Source organism: Rhinatrema bivittatum, chromosome 17, assembly GCF_901001135.1.
Source record: "Rhinatrema bivittatum chromosome 17, aRhiBiv1.1, whole genome shotgun sequence".
Taxonomy (NCBI): Eukaryota; Metazoa; Chordata; class Amphibia; order Gymnophiona; family Rhinatrematidae; genus Rhinatrema; species Rhinatrema bivittatum.
In genome coordinates this window covers 20723125-20743037 of record NC_042631.1, presented here as the reverse complement: position 1 = coordinate 20743037, position 19913 = coordinate 20723125, and the positions used below count along the sequence as shown (strand labels likewise).

Here is a 19913-nt window from a genome sequence, read left to right as displayed (position 1 = left end):
CTCCAAAGCTGACAGAACGCCAATTCCCAGCCAGAACAGAAAGAGACAATGAAAGGCTGGTAGGTTACATACAACGGTGACATCGTATCTCTTGCTGACAAGACGGTGCTTTCTGTTACAAAACATTTGCAAATGTTCAGTCACTGAAGTACTTGATGTGAAGAAATAAGGAAGTGTGGGTGGATGTGATTTCATTATATGCTTGGGGGTAGGAGGATTGGGTGTTCTTTTTTGTTACAATGGAGAATTCTGGGGTTCACAAAGGGCTCACCTTGTTTCCCCCCCCCCCCCTCCCTTCATGCTTGCCAAACTGATCCGCACAAGACAGAGGGCCTTCAGCTGCTCTGCTCCCAAGATCTGGAACCAGGTTACCTCCCTTTCAGAAGAAAGGCTAGGGAATGGTTGTTCCACCTGACCTTCCCTGTTTGTTAAAATAACTAAGTTCTGCCACCCCTGAGCTCCTTATGCCTTGGAGGGCAAATAGAACTATTCTTCACAACTCTGGCTCTGATATTGTACTCAGCAGCCCACTCTAGGATATCGTAATCTCAGTCTGTTAAGAACTAAGTTCTGCCAACCCTTCAAAACTTTGCCTTAGCGAGCAACTAGAGCTCTCCTTCGATTCTGATGCTGAATTTGTACATGCCAGTCCATTATAAGATATTGTAATCCGCTTTGAGACCAGACTTGGGGGGGGAAAAAGCGGAATATCAAACGTCTGGAAATTTAATAATGATATGGCTATATCCCTGTTGTCACATGGGTGAAGACACCAAATCTTTTTCCAATTCATTTCATAGGATGGTTCCTTAACATTAGGAATACTCAGTTGCAATCTACGAGGTTAGGAAAGTTTCCCTTAAATTGAAATATAAAACTGTGTTAAATAATTTTAACACTTTTTTTATTTGAAGCTCCTGCAGTTCTAGCCGCAGTAACTGAGTTAAACACATTTTGGATAGAACATTACCCTCCAGCCTCCTTACGTTGCTCCAGAAATGATGATGATAAAGAAGTTGACATCTGCATGCAATGTCTTTTTCTACAGGAAAAGAAACACTTCTTGGGTATCAACTACTTGAAAGAAGGCCCTGACGGGAATGATATCCGCCGAACAAACGTAGCCCAGATTCGCATGGCCTTCCGCTACGAGACTCTATGCAACGAGCTCAGCTTCCTGGCTGATGCCATGCAATCCGATGAGATGACTGCTCTCTCTGTATGAGCACCAGGTTCCAGAAATAAGGACCTCTCGCGGCTGGATGTTGGCTTCTGCTTTCTGCTTAATAGCGTTTTGTGCCTGACCACGATCACAACACAACTGGGAGGAGCGCACAACCACTGGGAGCACCACGAATTCCCCCTCGGTTATGTTGGAAGGACCATGCTGTCTCGGATCAGAGGGACTCTGTGTGAGCAGGTGTCTGATCATGCTGGTTGTGCCTCAAATCGCCACTGTGCTAATCTAGCTTTAACATGCGCTGGTGAGCTACGTGCTGCTTAGGATGATCCTTTTGGATGCTAGAAGGATCATTTTGTTTAAGGATGTCGGTCCCTAACTGACTCTGGCAAAACCCCTAATGCACTTCTCCGGTGCGGTAACTGAATGTGCAAATGGAATGGTTCTGCCGCATCTCTATCTGCTCAGTTTAAAAACAGCCTCACAAAGTAAAAAAAAAAAAGGAATCAGTTTTACAAGATATCATCTCCAGAGGACTGTTTTATCATCCATTCTTCTCGCATGCACAGTCTAACATGCAAAATTCTGGCCCTGAAAAGAAAAATAAATTGGATTTCCTCATTCCAAACCCTCAATCTGCTTTTATGGCAAGTGAAGCCACCCAAGAGCAGGTGCACTTTAATTCAGCATTCGCAAAGGATCAGATCAGACAAAAGCCAATTACTGGGCTCCTTTTCTCTCTGGATAAGTCGTCAGCACAGAGCATACGTTGTATTTATTATCAGAAGTATTATTTGGCAACTGTTCAGTATCTTTTAAATCATAATCACACAATATAACGAAACTACAGTGAAGGAACAACAAGCACACGGTGGAGTCTCAGCAATTTACGATGGAAGCATCTCTAGTGATCAGCATTCAGCTTGAAACTGTAGTGTCCTAATATTAACCTGGTTTAAACTTATAAGTTAGCTATAAAAATGTACCTTGCAATGAGAGAGAGAAGTTATTCATCCCATAACTGCCCTACTTGTCAGACATGTTTGCTACAATCGAGGCATGACTCCGGGTTTAGGGGAGAGAGATTTGCACTCTACTTGATAAGGGAAGTTGTTCACCACTGTGGCGCTGCAGTATTGCAGGTACTAAGGTTCGGTCCCATCAAGCAAGAGATGTAGTCAGTGATTAGGCTATGGGACTGTGTCTCGGGGGAAGGCCTGGGACAGAAAATGATGCCTCCTCTCTACCATTCATTGTCCCTGTGACTTTGGGAAAACTCCCTAAATCCCCCTGAGGGATTAAGACTTGCTCAGGGTGTTTGGCTTTCCAACAAATCATAAAATTCAAAATGTACATGCTTCCTTTAAAAAGAAAAAGCTATAAAACTCCATTACAATCCTCCAGGGAGATGTTGTATGCATTCAATCAGAAATCGCCACGGTTGGAAGTTAGTAACCTTGCACAGTGATCTCTGAGAACACACAGTTTTATTTGTGGAAGGATCTGGCAGTCTTCCTTCAGGCCTCCAGTTCATTTGGAAGGGGGGGCTCAGTTCTGGTGCCATCAGCCTTCCTTTTACAGTTGCCTGGGGGGCTCTCCTTTTCCCAAATCTCCTAGACCAGTCCTCAGCCAGTGGCGAGCTTCTGGAATTCTTCAATCCTAGATCCTAAACTCGGCAATGACTGGGACTCGTTCTCCCCCCCCCCCCCCCCCCCTCATGCTGTGAGCGCTACCTCCACAGCCAGGGGAAGACCCGACCCATGAACTGAACCCAGGTTCCCCACATGAGCGTGTGTAGCACTTAACAGTGAACCACCGCCTTGGCCCCAATTAACTTAACCAAAGTGCTCATGGGATAGACGGGCAGGATGTGTTATACGTGTAATTCAGCTTCACTGCTGCTTGCGGTGTTACCTGCTAGACATAACACAGCAGATTCCTCTTGTACGAACACCCCTGGGACCAGATAAAATGCTCCGGGATTAATCTTTTGGGCTGGAACCCTACGTCGGGCAAGAAACGTCCTTCTAGTCAGGATGTTCAGGTAGCAAGAGCTCTTACAGGTGGACTCCGCTGCCGTTCTGTACTCACTGTGATGATTAATGCTATTCCATATTTAAACCTTAGTAATAGAAAAATGTGCAATACCTTCAATATCTATTTGCAGTACTTGCATCTATTTCAACTAAAGTGCAACTGTGTGGCATTTTAAACTCACACTTTTTTTTAAGCGTTCTCCCATTATTTTGTTTTCAGTGTGTTTGGTTTTATAACCCTTGCCTTATTTAATCCCACCAGTATTGTGTGGTTTTCAGGGAAGAGCTACATTTTTGCACTTGTTTTACCCTTGGCTACAGCAGTGGGGATTTTTGTTATTTATACTGTATATATTTTTTTTTCACATTTCTCCAGGACTTGCTGCACAGACAGCTAGTGTTAACCATCATGTGGAAACTTGATGTTCAGTGCAACTGTTCTTAGTTTGTTTTTATCACCACTTTCACAATGGCTGCTTTACATGCATTAATTGTAGGGATCATGGATTTATCAAAAGCTACTTATTTGAAAAGAAGGATTTTGCTCAGGATCCATTCCCTCTTGCTAGATTTGTAGTTTAAAGTCTGAGAGATTCAACCCTGCTCCAGAGGTACACTTGCCCAGTCTGGGTTATAGACTATCTATAATACATAGATGCAGGAGAGCCATTTTTAGTCTGTACAAAATTATTTCATAAATATGAAAATCAGACTGCTTAGCTGCATCTCCAGGAGAAGACTGAGAATCACGATCCAAGTTTAGGCAGGGTGGCTCCCGATTTTAAGGAACAGGCTAATCCAGTCCTGGTTTTACCCTTTTGCAGGCAGCGACTTGTACTTCTAATTGTCAATATTCTGAAAAACAAACCATGGGTTTTTTGTTAACTGACAGATCCAGTGTTTCTTGCAATGAATACACTTGGAATATCCACTACAGTGCTGGGTGAAGAATTTCACCACTGTTCCTCAATAAAACTTGAGGGTTTTTAACACCACTCTAGGTTTAGTTTTTAGGGTTACCATACCATGCAAATTATTCTTGTTTTTAGATCAACTGTATATAGACACAGCTGATGAATATTCCTTTGCGATGCACTGAAAAATCAAACTTGTTCCCACCCCCTACCCTTCACTGTTTCTTGGGGTGAGGGAAGGACTAAAAGTTTATTCTGACCCAACAGCTGCCTCCTGCTCCTTTAGGCTTCCAGGGCTGGGATCCTGCACTATGAGCCTTCATTCACAACTACCCCCTGGCATTTTTTCCCCCGGTTCTTCTACCCCTTCCCACTGTGCTTCAGTCCATTCATTGCTGTGCAGCTGCAGCCCATGTACCAAGGCTCCTTCTGGAATCCAACCACTAGGTGTCACCATTGCACAATGACAGACACTGTCATAATCTGAGTTCTAATTACATGGACAAGTAGATTGTGGCACAAGGGGTCAAACCGTGCTCATGTTGTTCAGGTTCTGGTACTGGTCAAGAAAGTGACAAAAGGCAGTTGGTCCTCTTTTGTGCTGGGCAGATGTTTTTTTCTCCTAGACACAGTGGTTAGGGCAAGTTATTAAATCAGATAATTAAGATTCCCCTTTTGTTTCCGATTTATATTTTATACCTGAATCAGTATTAGTGTGTTTACAGGTTTTGAAAGCTTCTCCTTCTTAGCCACTCCAAAGTGAATTGGGGTGCTGCTGTGGTAATTCTTATCAGCCCATGCTGTTTAAGGATGTTTTAGATGTAAACCACAGAGGGTGATTGTGCAGTAAACAAATTATACACAAGTAATCCTATGGACGTAGCACACTGCAACGTTTAAAATTATGAATATTGCACAAACTTCTGCAGAATGAACTCAAGGCAGAAGAGGTCTGAAAACTGGGGCACGTGGCCAAACAGAAGTGTGTATCAGTGTAAATGTGTATAAAATGAAACCTTTGGGACAAAGAGGAAGTAGACTCCAAACCTATAAAACTGCTAGTAAGGAATGAAATAGTGCTGATTTTAAAGATTTTTCTTTCCTTTACTGCTCAAGTTGACATTGCCAAACTTTTCAGGTGCTTGGTCACACCTGCTTAGTAGTACTCTTACTGTGGTTCAGTTGATTTATTTCTGTAATTCAAGCTTATTATGGTACTATGTGCCAAAGAGTCTAGCACAGGGGTAGGCAACTCCGGTCCTCAAGAACTGCAAACAAGCTGGGTCCACCATGAAAATGCATCTGAGATTTGCATGCACTGGCTCCACTATTCAGTTCTCTCCTGTGCATGTCCTGAGAACCAGGCCTGTTTGGGTTTTGTCTACCCTGATTCTAGCATTTACTAATCATAGCTGTCTAGATTTGTAGAGTGTTCTTCATCTGTCATCAATCAGGACACTTAGTATTTTGCCATTCAGTTGTTCCTTATCACAGACAAAGCACTGCAGTTTCTTTCTGCAGTGCTTTGTATTTCATGATACTGGGCCAATTCCCTCGCTTTACTTGAAATAGCCAAACAAGTTTTCCCCTCACTGGGTGCTGACCCATGACACAGTGGTTGAATTGTGTTTATTTTGTGCACATCATATAGATTGCTGCAGATGATATGAGCAATTTAATATTGTATAAGTAATTTATTGAGAATGTTAAATTAAATTAAAAAGTACAAAAGAGTACCAGTTCCTGTTGTCTGTCTTCTGTAAATGCAAAAGATATCATGTGGAAGTAGTGTAAGATCATGGTTCCAAAAATCTGTGGAACACACTGGCAGGCATAGTTTTGAAAGGGAAAATACAACATTACCTTGGGTAAGGGGATCTGGGCAGACATTTTCTATATGTGTGTGCTGTGGCTTGGCAAGCTCCTCATCAAGTTGGGCTTCCATAGCTTACCTAGTGATGGTTACTGGGCCTTAATTCACTGCTAAACAGGGTTACCTTCCCACCTAATCCAGCCCATTAAACCTGGCAGAGGCCAAGACTCCAGAGCCATCTCGAATGCAAATCCATGTGTGCCATTCTTGTGTAATGGCTGGGATATCCTCCTGCACAGAGGCTGTAAACATTGTGTCTGTGGCCAAAAATTAATGCTCCAACATGGTGCCTAATTTTTGTTTCTTTGGTACAGAAGTTTGCCCTTGGTCATGACAGTTCATTATGTGAATTTTTATAATAAATACACCCTTAAACATTAAAGTCTTTCCCTACAGGAAATTAGGCAAGAGAGTAAGCTGGTGCTATAGGCAATAACCAAAAGCAAGATGGCTTTAACAACTGTCTCTGTCAACTGATGGCAGGTCTTGAAATATTCAATGATAGGCAAGGCAACTTTAAAAATGCCCGACGACATCAACACGTGCTTTGAGCTCATGGAGACTTCGCATGACCTAAACTGAGCTGGCCTGCTTCCTTATAAAAGGAGATGCTAAGTGTTTGGGGGCAGTGAGAGAACATGAATAGTGTGAGCAAGCACTTGGTGCTCGATCTGTAGCACAAATTTGAATCGCAGGGAACACAATCATAGGTGTATATATACTTTTTTTTTGTGTGTGTGTGATCCAGCAGCTTGTACCTGCTCTACTTCGTGCTTCCAGCTCAACTGGAACCAGGGCTGGGATTTGATTCCATGAACCTTTGTTCACAAGGAAGCAGGATTTGTTTCTCCTGTTTTATATCCCCACCTATAAAGTATGTGACTGTCCAGGGTCTGGGACCATGGCTTCATACAGAATCATGGGTCCTGAATCTGGCCACTAGCTTGTGTCCCGTTCCCCCCCCCCCCCCTAAGGCAAGGACCATGTACACTGCTCAGAATTCTTGTTCACATAGGCAGTATAAAAAATGATAAATTACTCCCTCCCCAGGGGCTGTAGCTACAGCAGTCCCTGAACTTTGTGCATGGTGAGGCAGAGGATTTACCAACTGAGCCGGCTACATGCTAATCTTAAAAGGTTAGTTTCCCTATACAGCATTAGGCTAAGAAACTGATTCATTTAGCTTTCGTAAACCAATCCAATTCAGTTGATCTCCACCACCGATGCACAGGCAAACCACAGGCCAGAAGAATCAAACATCAGACACTGAAAATGCAACCTTCATGTGAGCGTATCAGAGAATCTGCACTCTTGTTGTTGTTTCTTGATCAACAGAAGCAACTTAGACACATTATCCTTACTTGCTTGCCAAGAATGTATTTATTGCACAATCCATAAGTAAAGTTGCATTGAACATTCTCTCTACAATTTAACTATAGTGATATTTTAAGACTTTACATCAACTCTTTCAAGAATCTTCATGCTGTCCTGGCAGATGGGATTGTGGTTCTTCGCTCCCAGCTGCAATTCGACAAACTTGTCCGTGAATGTACTAATTCCTACTCAAAATCAACTGCAGCGGCTTCACCACAGACACTTAATGTTTGATTTTTCCCTTATCCCTCTCCAGTGGAGAGCAGAAGACAAAACCTTCCGTAGCCCAAGTCCAGTTTCTTTCAGTGATGAGAATATGCTACTTGCAGGAGGCCAAACGACAGATGCAGACAGTTAACAAGGCCCATGATACCGTACCTATGCTACACCAATACATTAAACAGCAAAATAAAAATTAAAGCTGAACCCAAATATAAAGCTTTACATTTTCACTCTTTTGCTGTTGACAGATTTAATGGAAGAAGGCTAGGCAGCAACATTGTTCATAATTTATGTGCTCGCTCTCTGACCCCCTTCTCCTGTTTCCTCTGATCTATTTTCCGTGTTTACCTCCTTTCTCTCTGAACATACCATGATTCAGATGTTTGTTCTCCAGCCACAAAGCTCCCACATCCCACAGCTTCCAGTGCTGCGTGTTTTCGCTGAGCATTCCAGTCCATGAGTGCCACACAGTGGTCATGGGTTACTTGCTATGTAATTAACAACCTGCTTCACTCCGAATCCTCCCCCATTTTATCTAGGGGGGAAAAAAAGCTTTAGTAAACGAAGCCCTAAACCTCATTTGGCAAGTCACAGCCAAACTCTTGTGAGGTTCCTCTTTCCCTTAATTAAAAAGCAACTGGGACCATTGCTGTTGGTGGCTATGGCGACATCCAACATGTTTTGGATTTCCTTAAACTGTATTCACTTCAAACTGTCAAGAGTCAGTCTTTTACCTCCTCTAATGCCAGTGGCTTAGGGCAATACAATCCAGGTACAGAGCAGACTGCTAAAGACAGATAATTTCCACGGAAAGGTGGGGGTGGCACCATGGAAAGCATTTGAGATCGTGGAGGTGCCACCGATTATCCACAAAAATCTGTCCGTACGCATTTTAGCCTAAGAGGTATTTCTATCTGAAACGTTAGCTCAGCCGAATAAAGATCCCCACATAGTTTTCCAATGAATGCTACAAACGACGTTTGCTATTTTACTGTTCTAATATTAAGAGGCGTTCATGCCCCTACTGTCTTCTCTCAGCTTCCCAAACTCCACCTTCCAGTGCATGCTAATCACATCAAATTTTCTTTTTATATTAGAAGCCTGTTCTTTGTGTACAAAGAAAACAGCATTTGTGAATAATATTTTTCATTTAAAAAGCATTGCTGCAGCTTTTTGCAATCCGGGGAATATGCTGACACGTAAGACAACATGAATCTCATAACAGTAAAAGGGGTAATTACAGTGCTTTAGCTAAAGGAAGTGTGTAAAATACAAACATTCTAGGTGTCCCTGATCTTTATTAAAAAGAAAGCATAAAACTGGAAGCAGATTGTGCGGTAGGGATTACACATACATTAAAACAATTTACTGAGGCTTTAACCAAATCAAAAGCGTCTTCAGGGCACTAGAACAGACTCTTTCTGCCTGGGAAAATAAAACCTGTTCTGTGCTCTAGAGCAGTCCTGGTTTTCAGAATAGCCACAATTAATATACATAAGCTAGATTTCCATTCATAGGAGCCTCACTGTGTGTGAATATCTCTCATGCACATGTATTACAGATACCCCTGTAAACTAGACTGCTTAGGTTGAGAACCACTGAGAAGCCGGGCTTTGACAGAAAAGATAAGGCCAGCTGAAAACTACAGTAGTAGGAGGTCTGTATTCTGCCATCCTGTGCTAGTTTTAGTATCCAAGAAGCACCTTTACTAAATTCACAGCTTGTTTGCAAGGCCTTCCTTTCCACAGTCCCGGAGAAAACTAGATTCTTTGCAGGCTGTGATACCTTTTATTGAACCAAGCATCATCCACAGATGATGGTGCACAAGTCTTGTGTGAGGAAGGGATCTGTGTGTTCCCAAAAGCTCAGGGACAGCACCATCCTTGGATATTTCTTAGGCTGGGCCAATAAATTCAGTTATCTGTAACTACTAAGGCAAGGGGCACAAGATGCTACCTACTATTGCAGAAGCGACGCTGGAATTTAGCATGATTAAGCCTCACAATTTTTTTACTTTCAGTTTTTCCAAAAAATTAAAAAGATAGCCAGGGTATGCTCTTCTACTGCAAAGTACAATATTTTGTAAATAAAAATTGCACCACACTGCTTTAAAGTGTAAATTACTTGTTCAAAACTTAAATAACCAAGATCTTTACAAAATGTATTTTTTGAAGTGTAAGACAAACATTTGATGCATTTCCATACTTTTGTCTCCATGTACTATTAGAACTGAGAGATCAAACCTGGAGCAGTAGTGTCGACAGTTTATAGTAATCAACCACGCAACCCAAATGAAAGAAAAAAAAGTTATATTAATGATTGAGCTCAGTCCTACTTGCTATGGGCCATGTGGCTGGCCTGCCTCGTCTGCCAGGTTGAGGATATAGCTTGCAACATCATCTTCCGTAGGTGCATCTGACACCACCCAAGAATCCTTTGAACCAGCCACTTGGAGGCGACAGATTGGACAGTTCCTGTTGCGATCACTCCTATGTAAGAGGCAGGCCCCACCCCCACAAATAAAGTTAGTAATCAATTTAAACAATTACAAAAGCAAACAGGAAAAAATCCATTTAGAGCAAAAGGGGGATGGTGACAGCAACAGAGAAACATATAGCCATTAAGTTAACAAGTAAAATAAATTGTGGAAGTGAGTTGTAAAATTTCTTCTGCCCTCAGTCTCTGCTTCTCATAGCCCAGGAAGGGGACCCTCGCAGCCCTGTGCTCACCGTCTCTCTTCCTGGAGCCCAGGGAGGGTGTCATTGAGCCTTAACTGATCCTGGGAGAGGATCCCCAGACCCTTGAAAACTGCTGCCTGCTCTTAGGCACTGGAAGAGGATCCCTGGTCCTAGAAAAAGGGGGTTCCCGCGTCCCATGCAGCAAAGGGAGGAGGACCCAGCTCTCTCTCCGCTCAGGACTCAAGGAGGGGATTCTGGGCCAGAGGAGCCCGACTGCTCCTGTGCAGTGGCCATTGTTACAATAAGCCGCTCTAACATCTACATTACACCGTGTACCACTTATTTTCTTACAAGAACTTTTGGCAAATTTATGGCTTTTGCTCTTTCTAAAGACACTTTAACCATGCAACGTACCCTAATGGAGCAACCGCATAAACAGGGTGGGGTCTATATTTGTTTTCCTGCTCATTTACTCTTTTCTGTTTCTTTCCTGAGTTTGCTTTTTGCCCAAAGCTCTTATTACTCATGTTTTTACGTTTAACACCATAATTTTCCCATCAACAGTGATTTTGAATTTGCAGAAAATGGTACTAACTTTTTGGAGTGCCTTTCCCCCAAAACTAAACTCTCATCACAGTCTATCCAGTCCATTCCAGTTCTCAAACCCATAACAAAACATTTCAAGAACTTTTGACCTTGAACCCTACTCTAAAGGTCAGAGTCAATGTGTTTCCTTTATTTCATCTGGATAAATACTTGACGTCTGATCTTAAAACGAAAAAAAAAAATAAAAAAAAATACTTATTCCTTCTGTGTGTCTATGGAAAATTCTTATTAAGGCTGGAACCTTGATGTGTAAACCTACACCCAAGGTGAATAAACTAAGAGATGGCAAGCATAAAATTGAAATGCTACGACTAAGCTGTACTACTCAGACAAAGAAAGGGTCCCCCCCATGTACGTATAAATTGAAGTATAAAGCAACTTAACTTTCCACTTGACCTTGCGAGGATCTTTTGTTTATATCACTATAAATAACCTGTCTCTAACACAAGTATGTTTTCTCATTCTTTGTGAATAACTGTTATTAATAGTACAATACTTGAGATTTTTTTTTACAATTACCACCTCACAGTAATACTAAAATCCTAAAAGTAGATTCTGATACTTGCCAGATACTGCATAGCCCTCTGCCAGTGCTATGGCAAATAGGTGGGAGTCTTAATTCACAATACAAAGTGAAAACGTTGCCTTATCTTACCACTTGTCAATGCACTTCTGACAGAACGAATGGGCACATGGCAGGATGAGATCAGCTCGCCCATCCATGCAGATACAGCATTCCTCCTCATCGGTCAGCTGCTTAACCCTAGAAGATGCAAGCAGGGGACAGAAGGAAGAGAGGTCACGACTGTAAAGCAGTTTAAATGTTTCACATTGGTTCCAAGCAACAGACAGACTTACAGAAAGGCACACAGCACAAGAAGTATATATTTATCATGATATCACAACAGAAAGAAAACATAGACGAAGGCTACATTCCGATAACTTGCTGAAAGCTACAGAAGAGAGGGATAGTGGTGGGATTCAAATCTGAAAGTTTTGAATGCGTGCTTCCTAGATTATTGATGGAAATAATACGCAACTATCATTGACAAATACCTCAAGAGCCTTCTAACAGAAGATTCTGGTTAAATTCAAACAAAAAAATCAAAGGCCACTATCCCATACTTCATAGCCAGAGACCTTATTTATGCTGCTGGGCCTCAGTGCCGCTCATCCATACAATGGAATTCTGCTGAAATATAGTGTAATTAATACTTATATATCAATCTTTGCATTGGCCATCAGCTTCCTCCTGCTGCCCTGGGCATCCAACTCAAACTCATCCCAATTGGGGCAGTTATCTCCATTCGCAGCTAACTGGGGGGTTTCTGATCTCGCTAACATCTGGCTGAACCAGTGCAGCGACGGTCTCATGCGATCTCTTGCACAAGAAGCACAGGTCACCGTTCTCTCATGCTGAGTTTCAGAATATATCCCAGGTCTTTAAGAACAGCATTGCTGCTGCCTAGACTTCAGGCCAGCTCTTTAAGAGTTGATCGTAAAAAAAAAAAAAAGATGGCAGCAGACTGTCTCTTTGAAACTTTTAATCACTGCACATGAGACTCACTAAGTGGCAAAGGATTGAGGCCTTGGTCTACTCCAGCAGTTCTCATCCGGTGGGCCGTGCACGTCCTAGTCTCCCGCTGCTTTTCCCTCTTCTCCTCACCCCAGCGAGACGCACACAACTCTTCAAACGAGCACCGCTGTTGTTTCTGCCCCCCGGGTTATCCGCACATTCAAGCCCGGAGGGGGAACGACAGCGGTGTTTGTGGAAGCCGACGACAGCACCAAGGCCTTTTCTTCTGCCCGCCCCTGCGGCCCGGAAGAGGAAGTGATGTTCAGCGGGCACACGGGAAGAAGAAAGGGCCGTGCTGCTGCTGCCGCCGCTGCAGAAATGGTGTCTCCCCAAGGTTACCCCCCCCCTGGCCCCGTGGCGGTAAGAAGGCAGCGCTCGCGGTGCAGAGCAGTCAGCTGAGAATGTGGCCGCGGGGATTTCCTGCTCTGCGCGGCTGTTTGGGGAAATCCCTCGATCGGCTGCCCCGGGTCTGCGGCGCTGAAGGACTGTCTTAGAAAGGAGAAAGCGTGAAAACAAACTTCACGTAATTACAGCCCTCACTCCTCTCTAAACGGATTTCTTTTTTTTTTTTGTAGCTTTTAACTGACGCTGGTGTCGTTAGTGCAATTTACAAAAGTGCCCCTAGCGATGCAAACTCCGCGGTTACTTATACCTGCGAGCTTTGCACCAGTTGTCAAAGGGGGAAGTGCAAGCCCCCTGGGGGGGGGGGGGGGGGGGGGAAATGCCTGTAGACATTTGCAGTTGCTTCTCTTCTGCTGGAAATAATGCTTGGGAGTGCAACGTAAGCCTCCTTTCTGAATCAGTCCTTCACCGCCGCAGACCCGGGGCAGCCGATCGAGGGATTTCCCCAAACAGCCGCGCAGAGCAGGAAATCCCCGCGGCCACATTCTCAGCTGACTGCTCTGCACCGCCAGCAGCACAGGCAAACAGCCGAGTGCTGCCTTCTTACCGCTGCGGGGCCGTCGCTCCTGCTGCAGTCCCCAGCTTGTCAGGACTCTGCTGTAATAGCGGCATACCAGCTGCCTCGTGCTGGGGGTCGGGGTGAGAGAGTGGGTCAGAATGTGTAAGTGTGTGAGAGAATGTGTATGATTGTGACTGTGTGTGTAAGTAAGAGAGAGAAAGCATGTGTGAGAGCAAGAGACTGGTCAGGGAAATGACCGGTGTGTGTGGTGAGAGCAAGAGACTGGTCAGGGAAGTGAATGGTGTGTGTGTGAGTGAGAGAATGTGTAGGATTGTGACTGTGTGTGTAAGTAAGAGAGAGAAAGCATGTGTGAGAGCAAGAGGCTGGTCAGGGAAGTGACTGGTGTGTGTGTGTGAGAGAATGTGTATGATTGTGACTGTGTGTGTAAGTAAGAGAGAGAAAGCATGTGTGAGAGCAAGAGACTGGTCAGGGAAATGACCGGTGTGTGTGGTGAGAGCAAGAGGCTGGTCAGGGAAGTGACTGGTGTGTGTGTGTGTGTGTGTGAGAGAATGTGTATGATTGTGACTGTGTGTGTAAGTAAGAGAGAGAAAGCATGTGTGAGAGCAAGAGACTGGTCAGGGAAGTGAATGGTGTGCGTGTGTGAGAGAAGGTGTATGATTGTGACTGTGTGTGTAAGTAAGAGAGAGAAAGCATGTGTGAGAGCAAGAGACTGGTCAGGGAAATGACCGGTGTGTGTGGTGAGAGCAAGAGGCTGGTCAGGGAAGTGACTGGTGTGTGTGTGTGAGAGAATGTGTATGATTGTGACTGTGTGTGTAAGTAAGAGAGAGAAAGCATGTGTGAGAGCAAGAGGCTGGTCAGGGAAGTGACTGGTGTGTGTGTGTGAGAGAGAAAGAGACTGGTCAAGGAGGTGACTTGTGTGTGTGGGAGAGAAAGGTGACTGGTGTGTGAAAGACAAAGTGTGAGAGAGACAGACAGACTAGTCATGGGCCCCTAAGGAAGAGGACTGTGAGCTTCAGCAGCCACTGCTGCTTCTGGTGTGTGCCATTGGCCTACAAGGGAAAGGAGTAAGAGAGTTGCTGGAGAGGATAAGTAAAAGGTGGCTTTTTAAGTTTGTCTTCCTTGATTGACTGCCATGTTAATTATTGGGTGGTATTTTTTTTTTTAGATTTTTATATTTTGGTTTTCACACTTTTTTGGCACTTCAAAGCAGATTACATTCAGGTATTATGTGATGTCTCTGCTGTTTGAAATATTTTATTGGTGTTAGAGAATTTTAAAAAATGTTGTAAGTTTTTACTGATTGGATGTTATTCTATTTATCAGTTGTTTTGAAACATTTATTATATTTATTATTCTAGTTTTAGAATTATTATTGTGTATTACTTGAGAAATTTATAAATAGAAATGGAGACAAAAACTGAACTGGAAACAGCAAGGAGCCAAAATGTGTACACGCAGTGCAACAATGGAAAAACAAAAACATTGCTGATGGTCACTTTATTCTGTATTTGGTCAGGGTCTATCTGTGTTCTGCGTGTGTGACCCAGGTAAGGGTATTCTGCAAGCTTGTAGTTTCTGTGTAGGGATCTTGGCTTCTTCTGTTTTCTTAATAGGAGGTGTATTGGTATTAAGGGCCTGGTTAAATATTTGTAATGTTGCCTTTTCATAGGTTGGGTTGTTACTGTTTGAATGAGTTCCATAATGCAGGTGTAACTTTTCGCTCATTAGTTTGTGTGCATTATTGCAGATCCTGGGACTATGTTAGGTGCTATATTTCTGTTTCCATTTCTCCAGTTTTGTACTGCATGCGGAGTGGCTTTTTTTGATTTCTATTCCAGTTTCTGTCTCTATATTTGTAATTTGCGGTGAAGGCCGATTCTGTGTGTGTGACAGAGGTGAGGTATTTTACTAGTGTGTAGGCATTTGCATCAATACTATTTGTTGTGCTTTCTCAATAGGACATGTTTTGGTGGTAAATGATTGTTTTTTCATAAAGAGGGCTGCTGTTACTGAGATGACACCAGAATAAGCTTTTTTGTATGGTAAATTGAACAGGGAATGTCCTAGTTTTGTTCTGCACCCATTCTTGAGGGGTCAGGGTGGTTCCTGTAGATACAGAGTATGTGTTCACATCTAGCCCCGTGACGATCATGTGTTCAGTGTGTCACACATGTGAGAACCATCTGTCAGGTGTGTCCCGACAGAAAAAAGTTTGAGAACCACTAATCTACTTAGACTGTTATAATGGCAATCATGGACTTCACAATTTAACATTTCAACCATGTGGACATTGCTTATGAAAATGTTATATTTGACTTGTAAGCCACTTTGCATGCCCTTTGGGATTAGAAAGATGGCGTATAAATTAAAAATAAAACCTAAAGTGAACAACAGATTGTGATTTTTTTTTATTTTATAGAAAAACAAGATAATCTACAATAAGAAAAGAACATCTGAAGGTTAAAATTATCTTTATATAAGACATTTAAAAAAACCCAGCCTTTTTAAAATGTCTTTATGATATTAAGAAAACACTTGAAACCATCTCTTTCCAAAAAGCACTTGGGTTCAGAAAATGCAGAAAAAATATTTTCTCAGCCACCGAAGACTAGAATGGATTTTCTTTTTTAAACAAACATTAGGACTGCTGAAGGCAGCATCCTCAAAACCATAAAACTGAGTGTTCCTGCTGTAAGATAAACAGGAAACTGAGAGGGAGAAGAAAGTGCCTCTCCTGAATCCAACTGACCAGGGTGGAAAGGAGGGGGCAGCGAAGAGGAAAGGAAGAGACATCCGTGATGCAAACCGTTTTCCTTTAGGCCTGCAGCAGAAAGTGAGCGCCTGAACAAAACAAACAATTACATCACAAATGTTGAACAAGTACTGGAGTGAGAGAAAATCCAATCTGATCCTTTCAGCAATTTTTTGCAGAAATTCTTTCATTCCTGAAGTTTTACAAGTGGATCAGGCAGGCCAATGTATTTTGCTCTCTCACAGGCCTGAATATCAAACTACAACAGGCACAAACTTTATTCTAGGACTATTAAAGAACTTTACAATAACTGCATCAGTAGATTTCCACAAAAAACTAGAAAAATAATTTAAAGTTGCAAGGAAGCTGTATGAAACTAGAAAACTTAGAAGAAAGCAATAATTGAAAAAGAAAGTCTTTTTTTTTTCTCATTAGGTAATGCCACAGTCTGAATAATCTTGTGCATCAAAATAAGCTTGAGTTTCAATCAGAATGACATTGAGGGGAGTAAGTCTGTGACCCTGCGCATTAATGAGCCGGCACATATGTGCATAAGTTACACCAACTTTTCCAGGTGGATTTGCATGCTTAAGTCCGTTTTGAGCATCATCCCGGCAAAGCCACGCGCCCACCGTTGCTCCCACTACTTGGTGCCTATGGTCCTGCCAAGAGAATGGCCACGCATGCTTTTAAACATCAAAGTATGCGCACCCCGCCCAGACTCCATGCCCCCCTCCCCCTTCAGGACGCGGTTCCCCCCAGGCCCATAACAGCGCACGCATGCAGTGTGGCAGCGGGCAAGTGCCCATGGGGATCGCGGTGTCAGGCAGTTTCTAAAGGGCCACCTGCGGGCAGAGCAAGACTTTACCCGCAGAGGGTCCCTTTGAAAATGACCCTTTCAATGTAGTGTAAATGTTTGACTGAAACAAGAGCACAAACGTCAGACTGCCAAGCCTTCCAGATTTTGCACTGGCACCCATTCAATTTATTAATGAATTTCAGCAAAGGAAACGTTTCCATGGGAAAATGTTCCACCCTGCATCGCTGCTTAGATCAGGTCTGCTCTTTGCAAAGGGCTTCGCCGAACGGTTCCAGTCCCGTCTCACGTCGAGCTGCTGCTCAGACTACACAGACTAAACATCTGCCGACACCATTCAACACATGCAAGCCTCCGTAGGACAACCAAGACTGATAAAACTCTCTCCAAAGAGTACTACAAGCGCTGAACCTGTTGTGCTACTTTCCTCTCAAAAACAGGATGTCAACATTTATGAACCTCGCCGTGAACGTCATGAAAAAGCTTAAAAGTTCGGATTAGCTTGATGCCGCTTCCAGGACAGCAGGTGTGGACTGCCCCATGCCAAAACTTAACAGAAAAGGGAAAGAAAGTTTCAAGAGAACAATAACATACTCGGGTCTGCATAAACAAACACGACACCACGATTCTGCAATGATGGCTGATATCATTTCCTGCTGGGTCCTGATTCAGAAGATATTCTTCAGGCCAGGTTCACGTGCATTCAGCAGCTCCAGCCAATACACTGCAGTGCTTCAGCTGCTATTTCTAGTGAGGTCCAATCCAAGCCCGTGCTGGATCACATACATATGCCCTTTGCTGCAAGATTGGGAGTACCTCACAAATGCACGTGCACAGCACGTACCCGCATCTCTAACAGCAAAGCATTATCTGTGCTTAAGACTTCCATTATCGCCATATTTATTATCTTTCTAGGACATACATTTTCACTCCAGCCCAGAGAAGAGCGAAACGCAGTACCTCCCCATCCAGATGCTGGCTTGGCAAGAGGACATGGACGACAGGTTTTCAGCACCCTCGGGGGCAGCAGTGCCCTGTGCAAGAACTCCTGCTGCTTGGCTGGTGATGTCCTTATAAAGCTGGATAAACTGATACAGATTCATAATCCTGGAGGCCTCCAAAATTCCAGTGCTCTTGTTAATCTAACAACAGAAAAAGGACACTTACCCAGGGTGACAGATTACTTTTCCAAACTTGGAAAACATGGGCACCTTTTAAGCACAGCAATAGCATGCGCAGAAGTGGCTGGCTGGCACCTTAAGAGCTTTCTGAGACCCTCCCACTGTGCAATGACCAGCGACTACAGTGCTTGCTGCCTGGGACAATTTTATCAAACTAGAAAATAAGCATGATATTGAAATGTGAGATTATGATTTAAGACGTTCTTTAATAATTCTGTAGCTAGAAACTTTGGCAAAAAATGCAAACACCTACATTTTTAAATAATAGTTTTCTAAATCACCTCTCAGTATTTTACTTCTTGTTTAACTAAATATATATTTTGTAATATAAAATGCTCATACCTGTAGTAAGGAGGCATGGGCTAAGCAGCATGGAGCCCCGTGTTCAAATCCCACCTCCTCCACTAATACTCCTTGGGACCCTGGGAAGTCACTATTTCCCATTGTCTTGGGTACCCACAGACTGCAGGCTCTTTGGGGCAGGGATTTTATTGTACCTGAATTCTAATAATGCTCCAAGCTACTTTGAGCATCGTTTGGAAAGGTGGACTAACATTTTCATTATTTTCCACTAAAAATAAAAAGGTTTCTCTCTCAGTTAGGACTCTGATACATGAAAAGCCCAAACGTTAAAGATATGCAGAAGCTTTTAAACTCCCATGGACGTGCACGTCACGAGTACTAGAAAGAAAACAGACTCAGGATCAGTCCCTACCCTATCTAAGTCCACATCACTAAACGTCAGGCTAGCACCTAACCTGCTGGTCTTCAGAAAACTACTCCAAACCTGGCTCTTCAACATGGCTTTCAGTCTAGAAACAGAAACATAAGAACCACCATCCAGGTCATAACTCCCTGGCAGGATCCCAAATAGTAGATAGATTCCTTGTTGCTTACACCCAGGGATAAGCAGTGGCTTTCCTAGTTACCTCCAGGAACTTGTCCAGACCTTTTTTTCTTAAATCCAGCTACATTAACTGCCTTTTCTGCATTCTATGGCAATGAACGCCAGGGCTTAAACTGTGCGCTGAGTGAAAACATTTTCTCTGCTACTTAGTAACTTAATGGAGTGTTCCCTAGTCTTTTTATTTTTGAAAGAGTAAACAACTGATTTGCATTTACCCGTTCACTCATGGTTTTATAGCTCTCTTCAGCTTTTCCTTACAGGGATAACCTTCCAGCCCCTTTATCATTTTCGTTGCTCTTCTTTGTGCCTTTCCTAGTTCTACCAGGGACCAGAATTGCACACAGTACTTTAGGTGTGGTTGCATCATGGCCTGATAGAGAACCCACTGATGAAGGATGCACTCTCTGGTTCCTAGAAGACCACTTTGGAAATGTACAAAAACCGCTACAACTCACTTCGAGTATCTATTAGCAAAACTGGTTCTTGTCAATTTAAATAATAAATCCCTGCATCCTTTTTTCCTTTACTGTTACCTATTGTCCCTTAGTTCAGACATTTCTCCTACTCACTCTAAATACAGGATACTCATGTGTTTTTTGTTTTTAACTCCTGTGCTGCTGCTGCTACTACTTATGCCTTATTTCAGAGATTACCTCCAAATATGTTTTAAAATGTAGATGGTTCTTGATGTTGCACATAACATGTTGGAACATGTTTTGAATTTGTTTATTGGAAAAGCATGGAAAAAATAAAATGGTGACGATACAAAAAAGGGGGACATTCAAAACGCTGGACAGCCCACCTTTATTTTCAACCAAGAGGAACTGGCAGTATTAATTTACTTTTCAAATAATATTCCCTAAAATGTTAAACCA

The 19913-nt window shown here is 43.0% G+C and overlaps 2 protein-coding genes across 6 annotated transcripts in view; one reads left to right on the top strand and one right to left on the bottom strand.

Moving 5' to 3' along the window:
* AMPD3 (adenosine monophosphate deaminase 3) overlaps nt 1–5869 on the top strand; it is a 61139-nt gene extending 55270 nt beyond the window's left edge. For all 3 annotated transcript variants that reach the window (XM_029582662.1, XM_029582663.1, XM_029582664.1), the window contains one exon: nt 1049–5869. In XM_029582662.1, the coding sequence (XP_029438522.1) occupies nt 1049–1225 (177 nt within the window). In that variant the 3' untranslated portion in view covers nt 1226–5869. The remainder of the gene's footprint in view (nt 1–1048) is intronic.
* RNF141 (ring finger protein 141) overlaps nt 1–19913 on the bottom strand; it is a 40429-nt gene that overhangs the window by 8713 nt on the left and 11803 nt on the right. For 2 of the 3 annotated variants that reach the window (XM_029582669.1, XM_029582667.1), the window contains exons 4-6: nt 17911–18092; nt 11539–11646; nt 7361–10088 (exon numbers count right to left, since the gene is read on the bottom strand). In XM_029582669.1, coding sequence (XP_029438529.1) covers nt 9938–10088; nt 11539–11646; nt 17911–18092 — 441 coding nt within the window. In that variant the 3' untranslated portion in view covers nt 7361–9937. Of the gene's footprint in view, nt 1–7360; nt 10089–11538; nt 11647–17910; nt 18093–19913 lie in introns of those variants that run through there. The other variant, XM_029582668.1, reaches the window with a different exon arrangement.